Here is a 16,057-nt window from a genome sequence, read left to right as displayed (position 1 = left end):
CAAAGCCCAATCAAAACTACGCCAGGCCGGCCGCATGGAATAGATGGGTTTTCAAGGCTCGGCGGAAGAGGCGCAGGTCCGTAGTTGTATGTAGGTCGGGGGTAGGTCATTCCAGAGGGCAGGAGCTGCCACAGAGAAGGTTCTCTCCCTGGGGGTCGCCAGCCGGCATTGACTGGCCGACGGCACCCTAAGGAGGCCCTCTCTGTGGGAGCGGACTGGTCGAAGGGAGATATTTGGTAGGAGGCGGTCTTGCAAATACCGTACCTAGTTGACTTTCAAAGAACCTTAGCCTTTTTGACAAGTGAGCACCTATGTATTTACATTACTCTAACCTCAGAAAATGGAACAGCTATACTATTATATATATGTCTCTCTGAACATAGACTTTTTGGCTTTGTTTTTTCTTCTGTAATAAGAATGAAAGAAAGTTTTTGTTGCAGTCCAAGACCAGAGAAAGGAAATCTGACTGGCTTTTTTTCATGTATATCTACACTTATTCAAGCAATATGTTTAAACACCAGTTAGTATGCACTAGCTCTCTTGAGAGGAGTCAGAGTCAGTCACGGGCTCTTATATTATGACACTGTTGCCTTTCTGCTGAGGAAATGGAAACATGGGAAGTAGCTATGTTACCAGCACCAAGTACTGTAAAGTCAGAAGGACCTTAAGAGTTATTTATTTTACATATTAAGGCGGAAGAAATATGCTTCATTTGATTTTTTTTTTTAAAAAACCCAAGTGTAAAATTTGCTTAGGATGTTTATTTCCATAGACTGTTGTATATTATACTTGGAAAGAAAATCAAACTTGATTGTGTATCTTGGTTTTTTAGGGTTTTCCATTTCAGATGACCATCATTGGATTGGGTGTGCTCCTGCTGCAGATTCCAGCTAATCAGCAAAAGCCTATTTTAAATCTAGGTAAGACTTCGTTGTAAAATTGCAATAATTCCCTGAAAAAGTACTTGCTTTCTTTATCTTTCTGGGAGGGAGCAATCTCTTAATAATTTCAGATTATTAGAAAGTATCCTTTGTTGGTCTTGTTGGCAACTGTAGTAGATTAAATTTGTTGTTCATAAAGATTAGTAGGAGATTATATGTCATAAACATATATTTGTTCAGCTATTTTTATGCCCAGAATGTTTTCAGTTACCTGAGAACCATGTCAATGATTTAAATGTCAAATTAAGCAAGGGGAAATACAGAACATTACTCATGTGTTCCATGAAATATCTTGATAGATGAGAAAGTAATTTCATTTACAATAATCCTAATCAAAATTAGAATAAAAATGTTTATCCATTTAATAACAGACATTTGTCACATTTATCAGCCAAAAAGTACTCCAGAAATTTCCTCTGTGTCATCTCAAAGACTTTTCCAGCTACACATCATGCTGATTTAATTTTTCTGATGTATATTTAAGGTACCAATTAGTAATCCAATATTATTCAAGGGTTGTCATCCATTGATGAAACCAGATTGTGAAGGATGGACAGTCAGATTAATAATTTATGTAATCCACATACCAGAGTCACTCTCAACATTTTTCCATTAGTATTTAAATAAAATCATAATGAACATTTAATACAATAATAAAGACTGTTAAAGAACTAAAAGAAAAAGAAAAAAAACACGAGAAAACTGAAAAAAGAAAATATTAATGGATTTCCAGATAAGATGTACTGAAGAGAGAACTTTCCCTCTTCCCAGTTGCTGGCCCAAATCCAAAATGCTTCATCTCCCTCTGAAAATGTAAAAAGAAAAAAAAAAGAGCATTAAAAAAAGCTGCTACTACATTTCTTCAAATGATCTCAACACAATAAACTGCTCTGGAGCATCTGTGACAAATTGCTGGAAAAAGGAAAAAAAAGATTTAATTTCTTTTTGATTTGCTGCCCAATGGTCTTTTCTGAATAACATCTGCTTCTGAACTGTTTGTGGAGTCAGATCTGGAAAAATCATTAACTCCTTTTTTATTTCATTCCAAAAATCCCACTAGCTAAGATAAATGCTGGATGTGATCCCATAACTGTACATCTTAAACATTTCATAGCAGTAGGGCAGTAAGCAACTCAATATAGGTTTTTTCCCCCCTCGGTTACTTTATCTTATTTAAATTTAGCAGAAACCAAAGCTTTCTGTTGTTCTGCAGCTCACTTAAGAAGCTGTTTTCCCTTGGAAAAATTGTCCAATTCTTGTTTATTATGTCTTTGTGGTTAGGTTACAGGTACTAGATGTTGATAAATGTAGCAAGATAAAGGATTTTCCACTTAACAGTTAAAAGTGCTTACTAAAGGCAATGAAAATATGCTGAAATACTACCTCGTCCTTGGTGCTCTCTGAGTTTGGTTGTTTTCTTGAAGACGTTTCATTACCCAAACTAGGTAACATCATCAGTGTGCGTGCTGATGTTGTTATCTAGTTTGGCTAACAAACAATGAAGAAACTTAATAAAATAAGAAAATAGCCAAGGTCAGAAAGCACCAAGGACTTCTCGTTTCAACTCTGAGCTACAAATATTCTCCTTTCTTGGTCCCTTGTCCTTGGAAGGTATCAAGATTATAAACTCAGTTTGTCACCATGGAACCCAGGAATCTCAGATTCCTATTTCTTCATTGATTCCGTAGTAAATTTATATTTAGTATTGTGGGAGTTGAGATTTCCTGAATGAGGCAGATTTGTAAAATTATCTCAGAATTAAAGGGTATTTGTCTACCGAAGGAACTTTGAATGTAAATGTGAATGCAGCCACTTTATTATGATTCCCTAGGCGTGTTGGCTGCTCCAAGATTTTGAATACCCTTCTGTTCTAAAGGGGAGATTGTATCTGTATTCTACTATTTTTCACTATTGTATTAGATGGTTCTGAGTTATAAAATTCTTAATACAAATGTTCTCTTGTTTTTATAGCCATCAAGCTTCTGTCAGGTTCGGAAATCAAGATGACTCCATTGATGGCTGTCATCTTAGTGATGCCTGCATTGCAAATACTATCATCCACAGCTGTTCAGGACAACATGACTGAGGAGAATGATAGCACGGCTAGGCAGCAATTAGCCATTAATCTTCTAGAGATTGTACAGCAGGAAGAGCTGAAAGAGCAGCACTTGGTGAAGTTTTCATGCTTACTTTAAATTTTCCAGCTTTGGGGAAATAATAGTTATATAATATTTTCAACTTTCAACTCTACTTCAAACATAACAATGTAAAATATTAAAATAGGTACAGAAGTATGAGGAAAGAATATTAGGAGAGAATCGGTCAGATTATGAAGGGGCAATATAAATAAGCATGTATAGTAATTGTTAGCTCATATCATGTTTATGGCCTCTTAAAGACATTGGATTGGCCTTTATGTAGAATCTTGGTTTGAGTAGGCCTTTTGGTTAATGTGGTAGGGCTGTTAGGTACCTAAAGCATGGGTGTCTAACCTTTGGCTTGCCTGGGCTGCATTTGAGTCTTGGGTCATACACAATATATATAATATATAGTTAATGTATATAAATAACAAAGTTCCTGTGTATTTTTAATATTTGTTATGCAATCTTGTGGAGCCGCATCTTGTGGGCCATGGCTTGGACATGCCTGACCTAACGTATAAGACCCAGATCCTTGATAGATCATGTTAAGTCCAGTGCTCTTTTTGTATAACAGTAGGCATTTAGCCTACATTTGGGTTTAGGGAAGATGGATGGAATATATGTTTAGAGGTTATATGTATGTATGCTTATATTTGATTTTTTATTTGAGTTAAAGTATGTTTATATTTGATTGCTTTATATTTGGGTAGTAATATTTAGACTTGGGAAGGTGCGTGTTTAACCCTGTAAACAATTCTGGGAAGTCCGGGGGGGGAGGGGGTTAGAGGGAGGGTAGAGAAATGAAATTATTATGAGTATTATGTAGTAAAGTAGTAAATTAGGAGTACTGATGTATGGAGAAATATAGAAGGTGCTCGGTTAGCACCTCCAAACCGTGCCCAAAGGGAGGGAGAGGAAGAGGAGAAGAGAGAGGAAGGAAGTAGGTAGGTGGTAGAAAAGGGGTGGATGCGGGGAGGGGGTGCTGCCGAGCGGATGCTCGGCTAGCGCCCTAAACCGTGTCCGTAGGAAGAGGAAAGGGAAGGAGGGAGGATGTATAGGGAGGTTGGAGGAGAAAAGGGTGGGAGCGGGGAGGGGCTGTTGCCGGGCTGTTCTAGCTCGGTTAGCAGCCCCAAACTGTTTCCAAAGGGAGGAGAGGAGAAGAGAGAGGGAAGTAGGTAGAGTAGAGGGTGGATGCGGGGAGGGGGTGCTGCCGAGCTGACGCTCAGCTAGCGCTCTAAACCGTGTCCGTAGGAGGAGAGGGAAGGAGGAGGGATGTGTAGAAAGGTTGGAGGAGAAAAGAGGGTGGGCGCGGGGAGGGGGTGCTGCCGGGCTGTTTTATGTATGTCTATGTTTGAAGGCTAAAATCAATAATATTGAAGTTGTATTAATGGATGTTTATATTTGTATGGGAGGGGTTATTTTGAAATTAATAAAAATTTTAATTAAAAAAAACAGTAGGCATTTAGCAATTCACAAGAGGATGTCCAACAATCCAGAAAAGTATTATTTTTCTATAGCTTGATATGGCCAACATAACTGCACGTTTTTGCATAATCAGTGAAGCATAATTAAATAATTTTGGTATTCTTGGGCTTTTTCAATTATTCAGTGTAATAATGGTTCTTGCCTCGCAATCTTTTTTTAAAACCGCTTGAATACATAGGATTCCAAACTGCATTGGATGATACTAAGCATTATTTAGCTAACGTGAAAGTACGTGGTCAGAAATTTAATTCTTCTTTCTTATACAAATTTGGTATACAAATTGGATTCTCCCAATCTGTTTGCAACTGTGCTATTCTCAAGATTTGCTGGCATTATTTGGTTAGGACTTTTATTGATTCTTCTTCTTGTTGACCAGGAATCTGGAGAAAGCGTAGAAGGGCCCCATTATCTCTGGCTGCCTGCAGGGCCATAGATGGTCACCCAAAGGGGAGCACCCAATGTCCTAAGATACCAGGGAACACCCAGTGTCCTTAGGGAACTACCCAAAAGTACCAGGAACATCTTTAGCTATTTCTTATTCTATTATCTATAGTGTGCCAGCTTTGCTGGGTGACTTCTTTATCTGTTGTGTGCCTGCCTTGCTGGGTGTATTAAGTATGTCATAAAAAGGGTATAAATATGAACATTTCTTGTTATTTAGGGCTTGTTATTTGGGGCTTCCTTTCCTTTGTTCAGCTGAATAAACATGTAAGCTTAAAGGCAACTTCTGGTTTCTTGTATATGTTACCAAGCCACACCTCAGAATTGGCATAGCATTCTGTTAACTTGCCATAGTTCTGTAGATATTCCATCAGTTCCTATTGATTTCTGATTTAGTAATAACAGACCTAATTTTATCTTCTAGTACTGAAGATTCTTATGAATAGAGAATATTTTCCAAGTTATCTTGGATATTGACATCTTTGCTGTATAGAATTTTAATATATACTCCTTCCATCTTTGTTTGATGTTCTTTGAATCAATTAATATCTGACATTGACATCCTTTAGCATACCAAACTCCTTTTGAGTTTGGAGATCATTTGGAAAACTTTTTTTTAATTTTTCTGTGTCTATTTCCATCTTCATTGTCTTTACAGATGTACTTGTAATCCTGCTTATTGTCTTTTCTAATACTTGTCTGAAATTCTCTGATAGATTATTTCCTGATATTTTTGCCTTTGCCTTTTTTTTCTCTTCTTGGCTTTTTCCACTCTTTGTTCTGATATCAGGTTGCTTCTTTCTATTTCTAGATTTTTGGCGGTCTGTTTTCATGTTCATGCTTAAAATTTCTTTGATTTCATTCCACAGTTCCTTTGGTTTCATATCAGTGGGATTCAAGACTTCAAAGCAGTTTTTGATCTTCTCCTTGAAAATGGTGTATATGCTCATGACCATATAGTGGAAATTGGTTGGCTTTGTTTTCTATTTGAGCTTGACTCTGAGCTCAGACAAGAGTAGTCCTTGAACTCTTCTTCAGTCAGCCCCTGTCCTTGCCATGTTTTTATTATTATACCACTAATTTGGTCAATTTGATCTGCATGTATTCCATTTCATAATGTTTATGCATATTGGTGTTTTTTGGGTTGTTTGAAGACCTAATTAGCAATGAAGAAACCTAGGCTGTACATTACAATTTCATTTTCTTACTGTTTCCAACAATGGCATTCCATTCTCCAACCACATGCAACACATCTTGGGTACATGTTTCTACAGGTAATCCTAGACTTACAAATATTTGTTAAGTGACCGTTCAAAATTACAACGGCACTGAAAAAAAAAGTGACTTATCACCCGTTTTCACGCTTACAATCATTGCAGCATCCCCATGGTCATGTGATCAAAATTCGGGTGCTTGGCAACTAGCATGTATTTATGACAGTAACACTGTCCCAGGGTCATCTGATCACCATTTGTAACTTCTCAGCCAGCTTCTGACAAGCAAAGTTAATGGAGGAAGTCAGATTTGTAGGTGGTTTGTAGAGGCCTATAAAGCTTCTCTAGGACATTTTCCTTTTTCCTGATACTGTCAGCTAACTTCAAAGTAAATAATTCATACAAAATGGAAGAGTTAATTGGTGACTAGAATTAATGAGTCCCAAATAAAACCAAGTCCATCTGGGGCTAAATCATATTTCCTCTCGGTTAGTCCAGCAGTTCATCTGAATGGGTTGGAGAGCTTCCAAAACATGTCACCCTCTTCATATTAAGCCTATAATGATATAGTCATACGTGATATGCCTTAAGTGTCAGAAATGCTTTGGTCCATTTGGGGTGGCAAAGTAAGTTTGGGGAACCTACTTAAAGAAGTAGGCAAGAATCCCTTTGTATGTTAAGGAGCTCCAGCTAATTTTAGTATGCCAATAATTCATAATTGCTTGGGGCTTTAAGCATGCTCTCCAGTAATAGAACTCTAGCAATTCCTTTATAGTGATTGACATTTGGGAAGTTTAAGAGAATACGTAATATAAATATAATCGTAGGTTTAGTTTAGGAGAGGAAGCCATAATTGACAACAGTGATGTTGGTGATTAATTTGAATGAAAAAAACTCTTTAACAGCAATAAGATAATGTAATTGATCTTTGCACAGGCCAGCTTTCCCCAACTTGCCAGTCCAAAATTTCCACAATTCCCAGCCAATATTTTCCTTGTCCATACAGGCTGCGAGTTGTGGGAATCATGTTTTTAATATATATTTGCAAGTCGAATAAAATATTCATCTTTGGCATCATGAAGGAAAGCAGTTTCATTGTTATAATAGCCCTTTTCATTTCCCACAGGTCTCTTGGGATTACTTCTTCCCCATAAATAGTATCTATGGTTCATTGCATGTCACTTGGCAACTCCTTTGGCTTTTGAGAGACAAGACCTCCATGTCTGACTGGTTGTCTTCTGTTAAATCAATGCTTCCTATTGCAACACAAGTCTCTGTCCATGTCGTTCTCCTGGTAGCTTATCTCCTCATTCAAGAGAACGGGGATAATCTTCATAGTGTGCTGGATGCTACCATAGAAATTGCAAAAGTGGATTCATCTCAGGTAAGATTGATTTTTGATAACACTTAATATCCAAATGATGTCTCAAAATCAGTCTGAGCTTCTTACCTCTATGACTTTTGGCTTTTTGCATATCACCTTTTTGTTACATTTTCTTCCCAGCTCCTCTTTTAAATCTCTTTTTCCTTTTGCTCCCTATTTCTGTATGGGCCCATTTTCCAGTCACTTGCTTTTTCCCTTTATACACAACCTGCACACCAATATGGGACAGGAGTGAAGCTATGTGGAGGTTTTCTGTTCCATTTTCTAACTCTTAGCACTGCTTTCAACTTTGAAGAGGAAAAACAGGTTAAACAAGAAACAGAAACAAGTTTCTAAGTGGGTATCTTAAAATGGCAACCTCTGGCACTGATGTTGTTTTGAGACATAAAATGCCCGTAAATTTTGAAGCAGTGAGAATCCCTGATTGTTTTTTCAAGAAAAAAGAAATAAATATATACAACAGATGTTATGCAAAACATAGTTGTTTGTAAAATTGCTAGAAAAATTGCAAATATAGCATGTCCATCCTCCCTGGTTTCTGCTGATAGGAGTAAGGGGGAACCTGTGGCTCAAAAGGGTAATACAGCTGCCTAACATGCAAGCTGCCCAGGTTCGAATCCCTGTAGGGAGTGACTAGCTGATGAGGGCTAATGAGCCTGAAATAGCTATACTAGTCTCCCACTAACTCTTTGTCAGCCACAAATTTTGAATTTATAGTGTTCACAGTATGTGACGTCTGCCTGCAAAACATACTCCTAGATTGCAGTGAAACGCAGAACAGACTGATTTATATTTGGTAGACCGGGTGCCTCACCAAAAAAGATGAGGTTCAAAAAAAGGAGACATTGTAATAAAACAAAGAAACATATGTTCTGGACATAATATATACATAATACATAATGCAGGATAAAAAAAATCTAAGAAGAAACAGATGAAATCAAGTCTTAAAACACAAGTTTTGCCAATGAAACGAAATCTAATCAGTCTAATTTATCTTCCTCTGAGGTATTCGTTCATCAGTTTCTATTTCTTCTGACTCTTACACACTTTATTTGTCATTTTTCAACTTCCATGGATTTCAGAAAACTAATTTTGCCTATTGAGGCAACTTGATTTGGGATTTTTCTAAACATTTACCAATTTCTTTCACATCTTAATCATTTTATGCGTCAATAAGATAAAACTGAAAAATGTAGAAAAAAGAGAGGAAGAAATCTGTGGATCAAGCTCCCATGACTCCTGATCTTAAAAGAATTTCACTTAATGGTAATGAACTACCGTGTTTCTCCGGAAAATAAGACCCAGCATGATTTTTCAGGACGCTCGTAATATAATCCCCACCCCCAAAATAAGCCCCAGTTCAGATTGTCAGCCAGATTTGTTTATAAAGGTTGAATGTAAAAGTAATTAAGATACAGTATATATAAACTAAAAATATATTGATAAATGTAATTAACATGTTTTTACTTAGCTGATATGATAAGAACTGTACTAGCTTAAATATGAGATAGCAGACATTAAGAGAAAAAGAGAGGAAGGATTTGATGTTGAAACAAGAGAAATTTTGGTTACTAAATTTAAGACATTTGGAAATTAATAGAAAATAAGAATGTTATTTTGTATTATTAATTAGATTATGTAAGATGGTGAGAAATAGAATATATTCAAAGGCAGTAAATACTAAGGGGAAAAGAGAGGAAATATTTAATGTGGTAGTTTGAGACTGGTACTAAAAGATTACTTGTATGTTATTGAATTATTGATTAATTCAGCCGCCACGTTGCTTTTCAAATACTTAAATGTAAAATTAGAAAATCAATAAAACATTTAAAAAAGACATATGGGGAGGGCAAGGGTAGAGTGGGGGGGGAGGTGGGATCTGTTATAACTCAGCCAACCTCCTCCATTGCACGGATCCCCCACTGGGACCCCAAGCCAACTGGCACAGCCACGTCTTTAGGCTCTTGCGAAAAGATAGGAGGGTTGGGGCCTCAGATTGGGGGGGGGGCAAGATGCAGGAGCAAGAGCAGAGAAGGCTCTCCTCCTGGACTCCGCTAGCCGGAATACTTGGGCTGATGGGATCTGCAGCATGCCTTTTCTGCCGGCACGAGTGGTATGGCCCAATCCCAGTGGGCTGAGAGAGTCCCTCAAGTAACCTGGACCCATGCCATGAAGAGGTTTAAAAGTGATCACCAACACCTGGAATTGCACACGGAAGCAGATTGGTAACCAATGCAGCTCGCGGAACAGTGATGTTACAAGGGCCATTCTTGGGGGCCCCAAAACTACCCAGAGTGCAACACTTTGCAGCAGCTGCAGCTTCCAAATGATCATCAAGGGTAGCCCCTTGTGGAGCACATTACAATAGTCCAGTCATGAGATGACTAGATACTGAGTGACTGGGCGCAATTTAATAACCTTTGAATGTTTTGGACTACAACTTTCATAGTCTGATGTGGCTGCTCATGCATGAAATTGGAAGCCAAAAGTTCTGGGACGCACTAAACTACCTAGACTAGACTTAGATTGCTTTACCTGGTGAATTCTTCACACTTGCCTATCTATCTGATTTCCTTGCTCCCATTTGCCATGTTTGTTTTTCATAATCAAAAGACACAAGATAGCACATTATGAATGCATAACTGGCTATGAGATGGATAAAGATTTAAAAAAAAAGCTAGATTAGTTGCATTGTGTTTTTCATTAAGGCAGCTTTCCCCAACCTGATGCCTTTCACTTGCATTAGGACTGAAACTCCCCAAATTCCCGAGTAGCCATTCTGGATGGGAATTCAGGGAGCTATAATCCCAACGTATTCAGTCAAGTCTGGGAAATTTGTGATGGAAATTATCTATTGAAAAGTATTTCTTATCGGCATGTTTATTCTGAGCACTTTGAGTGGCGTTTCCTTTTTCTAACTTTATTACACTTCTCTACAAACTATACGTAATTCCAGTTTTACTCATGCTTTCATTTTTATTTCCTGGAGAGAGGGAGTATAAAATGCTTTAAGAGCTAGTCCTTATTGTTAAGTTTACATGAACATTTTAGTTAAATAGGAATCAATCCAAAATTCTCATTTTTTCATAAAAAACTGCACATTGGTTATAACAATTCAGATGTTGGCAACATACAGGTAGTCCTTTGTTAATGATCATTCAGTGACTGATTAAAATTACGAGGATGCTAAATGAATAGTACTTAATCTAATCCTTGAAGTTATGACTGTTGCAGTGCCCCACAAGCTGTCCAGGACTTATTACCTCATATTGGATTCCTAGTTGATTTTGCTTGCTGGGAGCTGGCATGAAGTTGCAAGCAAGTCCTCACTTAGTGACCCAGAATCCTTGGTTAACAATGGCAACAGGAACTGCTGGAATTACCATTGTTAACTGAAGACTATCTGTACAGTCTTCCATCTCTGTTCAAAGTTTCTTTCCCTTAGCAATTTTTGGGTCAGCTGTGTAGTCAGATATTGTTGCCAGGTATTACTGTCAACAAGCTCTTGTTTCCATTGCAGGTAGAAGAATCCTCCTGTTTGGTACCTCCTGCTCCCTTTGGTACCTACAGGTAGTCCTCAGTTAATAACAGTAACTTGGACCAGGATTTCATTACTAAGCGATATAGTTTAAAGTATGATGTTACATAACTACATTACTCAGCAATGGCAATCTTGACAGAAGGTGATCCAAGACTGGAGGGGGGAGGGGGGAAGAGGGGATGGTTTTGTGGGAGGGGCAAGCATGTGCGCATGCACAAGCACCCGTTGCTCACATGAGTGAGGCCGAGAGGATCCATGACACTTGCACAAGTGAGGCCCTGGGCGCTTGCATGAGTGAGGCCTCAAGTGCTTGTGATGCTCGTGTGAGTGGGACTGTGCGCGCACATGTGCTCGCACCAACCACCCACCCACCCACGCGGTCCAGTTGCGAATAGGATGGACTGGTAAATGGCCGTGGCCCACAAGCTGGGGACCCCTGCTATAGGGTTTCTTTCTTGAGCAAGGGGTTGGACTAGAAGACGTCCAAGGTCCCTTCCAACTCTGTTATTCTGTCATTGACAGTTCTTATTACTGTCATTCACTGAATGCCATCTGGTCTTTAGGCCCCGATCCAAGCCATTCAGTTCCCCCACCATGGCCAGATGCCCCAGTGCTAAGCCCCAGCTGACTCGGCCATCCCACTGCAGCTGCAGGCTATGCGAGGCCTTTTTCCTAAGGTTGTATGTTCCAAGTGGTGTGTGGCCTTCTCGCGAGGCTTTGGAAGTCTTCATGTATGATCAGTTGTAAGTGCAGTGGGCTGCCAACTGCCTAAAGTTTGATCACATGACTGCAGAGGGTCTGCAATGGCTGTAACTTTGGGTGCCAGGTTAAATAACTGTATGTTCACCACTTCAAACAGTCACTGAAGAAACACTAAGTGAATATTTACCTGAAAGTTAACCGGTATTCTTGTGTTTCCTGGCAGAAAAGATACTTTGAACCATTATCATCCAATATATTTTTAGCTTTTAAAAATGTTTGTTATTAAATATATATGAAGAACAAAAGCAGCAGATAATCAAATGGGAAGTTAGTGATTATTAATTTCATCTACAGAGGCTTTTGTGTATGAAACCTTAACAGGCTAATCGACACATATAGGAAAATACTCATGGACTTTTCTATTTTCTATTAACCTTGGGTATATTGGAAGCATTAAGGAGGGTGACATAGTGTTAAAATGCAAAGAGAGCTGAACCATTGAATTACAAGAAATAAGCTTTGCAACAATGAAGAATACAATTCATTAATAACTATGAAACATTCAGTAATTGTATTCTATTAATGTTAAACCCTTTGGGGTACATTCAAATACTTACTATACTTCTTTCTCACTGTAAAAAATTATTAAAACGTGCAGAAAAGTACCTATTAAGTGGTTGTTTAAGTATCATAAAGTCCAAAGAGTTGCAAAGGTTAACAATAAAATAGTGAGAGAAAAATCTTATGTTTTGGATATACTACAGCTGATCCACTGTATTTAATTTCCTTGGGTGTCTTGTTTTTTTTAAAAAATGCATACAAAATGCAAAAAAGAATGATAAGAGAGGAATTCTGCTTTACAGTTTGCAGCTCTGTGGGAACAGATGTCCGTGGATGGTTTGTTCAGCATGCTTTTATCATATTAATTCAGAACAGATAAATGGGAACTACTTTACAAGAAATGGGGAGCTTGGGAATTTCTTTTCAACCTCAAATGGCCTGGATTGTCTTTGTTCAAGATTTTCTGCTGATTTTTTATTTATTATGTTTTTAGTATAGAATAGAGAAACGGAAGAAGGTTAGAACCACAGAGGGTGTTGCCAATGGCAGTCTGCTGTAAATTATTTGCATAGTTATGGATGAGGATATGGATTAACCCTAGATCAACCACAATGAGTGCTAGAAAAAAGCATTTTTTAAATCTTTGGGTATTTGGCTTGTTGGGAGGTTTGTGGCTAACTTAGCAAAAGAAGCTTAGTTTTTGTGTAGTTTTCTTTAACATGTGGATCACAATATCTTTTAGTACAATGGAAATTAAATAATGGATTATGATAAATCAAAGTTATGCCAGACTAATTTATTTAGAGTTTATGTGCTAAAATCACGAAGAAAGCTTAAGACAGATATAGCATTTTTGAAAGAAGCATTATAATCTGTAAAACAGTGATCAAATAAACATGAAATATAAGTAACAAAAATCCTTAAACCAAGTTTTTTGCAATTTACATAGGCAATATGATAGCTATCTATTTTGCAATAAATTATTTACATTTGGAATTATTTACATTTGGAATTATTTACATTTGGAATTGTGATTTTGCTTAAATGTCTACAATTTAATTTTCATCTATGGGGTCAAATTGCAGAGGTCTATTGTGTTTGATGTTTGCACAATATTTTAATAAATTAGACATTCTAAATAGAAGGACGAGGGGGGACATGATAGCAGTGTTCCAATATCTCAGGGGCTGCCATAAAGAAGAGGGAGTCAAGCTATTTTCCAAACCGCCTGAAGGCAGGACAAGAAGCAACGGGTGGAAACTAGGAGAGAAGCAACCTAGAACTAAGGAGAAACTTCCTGACAGTGAGAATAATTAACCAGTGGAACAACCTGCCTCCAGAAGCGGTGAATGCTCCAACACTGGAAGTTTTTAAGAAGAGACTGGACAGCCATTTGTCCGAAATGGTATAGGGTTTTCTGCCTGAGCAGGGGATTGGACTAGATGACCTCCAAGGTCCCTTCCAACTTTACTATTATTATTATTATCATCATTATTATTATTATTATTATTATTATTATTATTATTATTATTATTATTATTATTATTATTATTATTATAGGAAACGTGTAATAGAAGATGCAAAAAACATTAATCTTAATTTATCATTTACCATTTAAGATTGTTTCAAATGCTTCTAAGGCGTTTTGATAAGACTTCAGAGATATGTGTGTGTGCTGCAACTGTGAAATAGGAAAGAGTAATCTTTCTTTTAGATATATTTTTATTTATTTATTAAATTTTTATGCTGCCCATCTACCCTATAAGGCAGTGATGGTGAACCTTTTAGAGACCGAGTGCCCAAACTGCAACCCAAAACCCACTTATGCATCGTCGGGTGCCGGGTGGGTGTGGCCCATTGGATGGGTGTGGCCCATTGGGTGGGCTTGACTGCGGTGGCAACGGCAGACTGGGTGGGATTAAAAAGTTCAATCAATCAATTCCAACTTTGCAAGGTCTTTTTTTCCCGTGATAAGTTGAAATTGACTGATTGATTGAACCTTTTTTTTTTGTACACGGCGGTGGAGGCCTAAAGCGAAAAGGTTTTATAAAACCCAGCTGAAGGCCTAGGACTGGGGCGACGGTGCGCGTGCCCACAGAGAGGGCTCTGAGTGCCACCTCTGGCACCCGTGCCATAGGTTCGCCACCACTGCTATAAGGTGACTGCTTATAAGTTATAAAATAAGTAAAAATAATTAAAATATTAACACATTTAAACTACATAGATTATGATTATAAAACTATACTGAAATCAGAACCAACAGAGAGATGGGACCAGGATGAGGTCTTCTTATCCTAACAGCCCCCTCCAGCAGCCTCCTCCTCAGGGGCCCAGGCCAACCCACAAAGCCAAGTTTTGATATCCTTCCAGAAGGCTGAAAGAGTGGGATCAGTTCTTACGTCCAGTGGTAGAAGTTCCACAGGAGTGGGGCCATAGCGGAAAAGACTCTTCTCCAACCCGCCTGCTGGAATTCCTTAGCAGATGCGATCCATAGTAAGCTTCTTCTACTGGTGTGAATGGCGCAGACTATTCCCATTGGAGAGAGATGGCTCCTCAGATACCCAAATATTATTTTGGATCAACAACTAATAAATGTGAATTAGTGAGTGCTTCTGCACCTCCTCAAATATTAACCGGGCCTTTAAGCTCTCTTTGGATCCCGTTCAACTATGTGGGTGGAAGTTATAGATAATTAGCTTTTTATTTATTTTGGTTAAAAATGCAAATGCTTTCTTCCAGATACAGGTAATCTTCATTTAGTGACTACTTGTTCTGTAAACATTTGAAGCTATGATGGCAATGAACAAGTGGGACTTACAACTAGTCTTTGTAATTATGGCAGTCCCAGCATCCCCATGGTCACGTGACTCCCATTTGTGCCCTTTGCTGCTAGTTTCCAATATGCAAAGTCAGTGAGGAAGCTGGTAGAAAGTTACAGATGGTAATTAGGTGACGTTGCACTTAACAACCATACAGAGTTTGCTTAAAGATGGCAATCAGAAGTCCTGGAAATTGTAAGTTGTGCAGTCATGTGACATCACGCTTTATAACTGTGTTGCTTAGTGACAAGAGTTGCTGGTCCCAATTATATTAAGGACTACCTGTAATTTGCAACCTACAACTCTTAGTGTTTTCATTTTCAGTAGCTTATATCAGACATGTCAAACTCGTGATGTCACGTGACGTCGCGCGACGTATTGGAACTTTTTCCCCATTGCCGGCAATGGGGTAGGCGCGGTTTCCTTGTGACGTGTCTGGCTCACGGGCCGGCAGTTTGACACGCCTGGCTTATATTAAAGGAATTGTATAGCTAGCAATATGATGCAATTTTCAAAGTCTGCCTTTTAAAATCTGTCCATCAACCAAGCTTCTCCATCAGAAATTATGCTCTGAGAGTTTTCTGCTTCTTGGCACAAAAGTATCGTGAACATGTTGTATCAAAGGTCACATTATTATTATTATTATTATTATTATTATTATTATTATTATTATTATTATTATTATTATTATTATTATTATTATTATTATTTCAATTTATATCCCGCCCTTCTCCCGAAGGACTCAGGGCGGCTCACAACATTATTAAAAAACAAAGACAGACCCACACACCCCACCGAATAAAACCAAATTAAAACCAATATTTTAGT

The 16,057-nt window shown here is 38.1% G+C and overlaps 1 protein-coding gene across 1 annotated transcript in view; it reads left to right on the top strand.

Annotated features, from left to right (window-relative positions):
- The first annotated feature begins 282 nt into the window (after nucleotides 1-282).
- Nucleotides 283-16,057, top strand: part of FOCAD (focadhesin) — a 125,388-nt gene continuing 109,613 nt past the window's right edge. The window contains exons 1-3 of the mRNA XM_015823006.1: nucleotides 283-920; nucleotides 2,913-3,112; nucleotides 7,349-7,606. Of these exons, the coding sequence (XP_015678492.1) occupies nucleotides 848-920; nucleotides 2,913-3,112; nucleotides 7,349-7,606 (531 nt within the window). The 5' untranslated portion in view covers nucleotides 283-847. The remainder of the gene's footprint in view (nucleotides 921-2,912; nucleotides 3,113-7,348; nucleotides 7,607-16,057) is intronic.

Source organism: Protobothrops mucrosquamatus, unplaced genomic scaffold (assembly GCF_001527695.2).
Source record: "Protobothrops mucrosquamatus isolate PMUCROS unplaced genomic scaffold, P.Mucros_1.0 scaffold1739, whole genome shotgun sequence".
In the NCBI taxonomy this organism is placed as follows: Eukaryota; Metazoa; Chordata; class Lepidosauria; order Squamata; family Viperidae; genus Protobothrops; species Protobothrops mucrosquamatus.
This window is presented reverse-complemented; position numbering and strand designations above follow the sequence as displayed.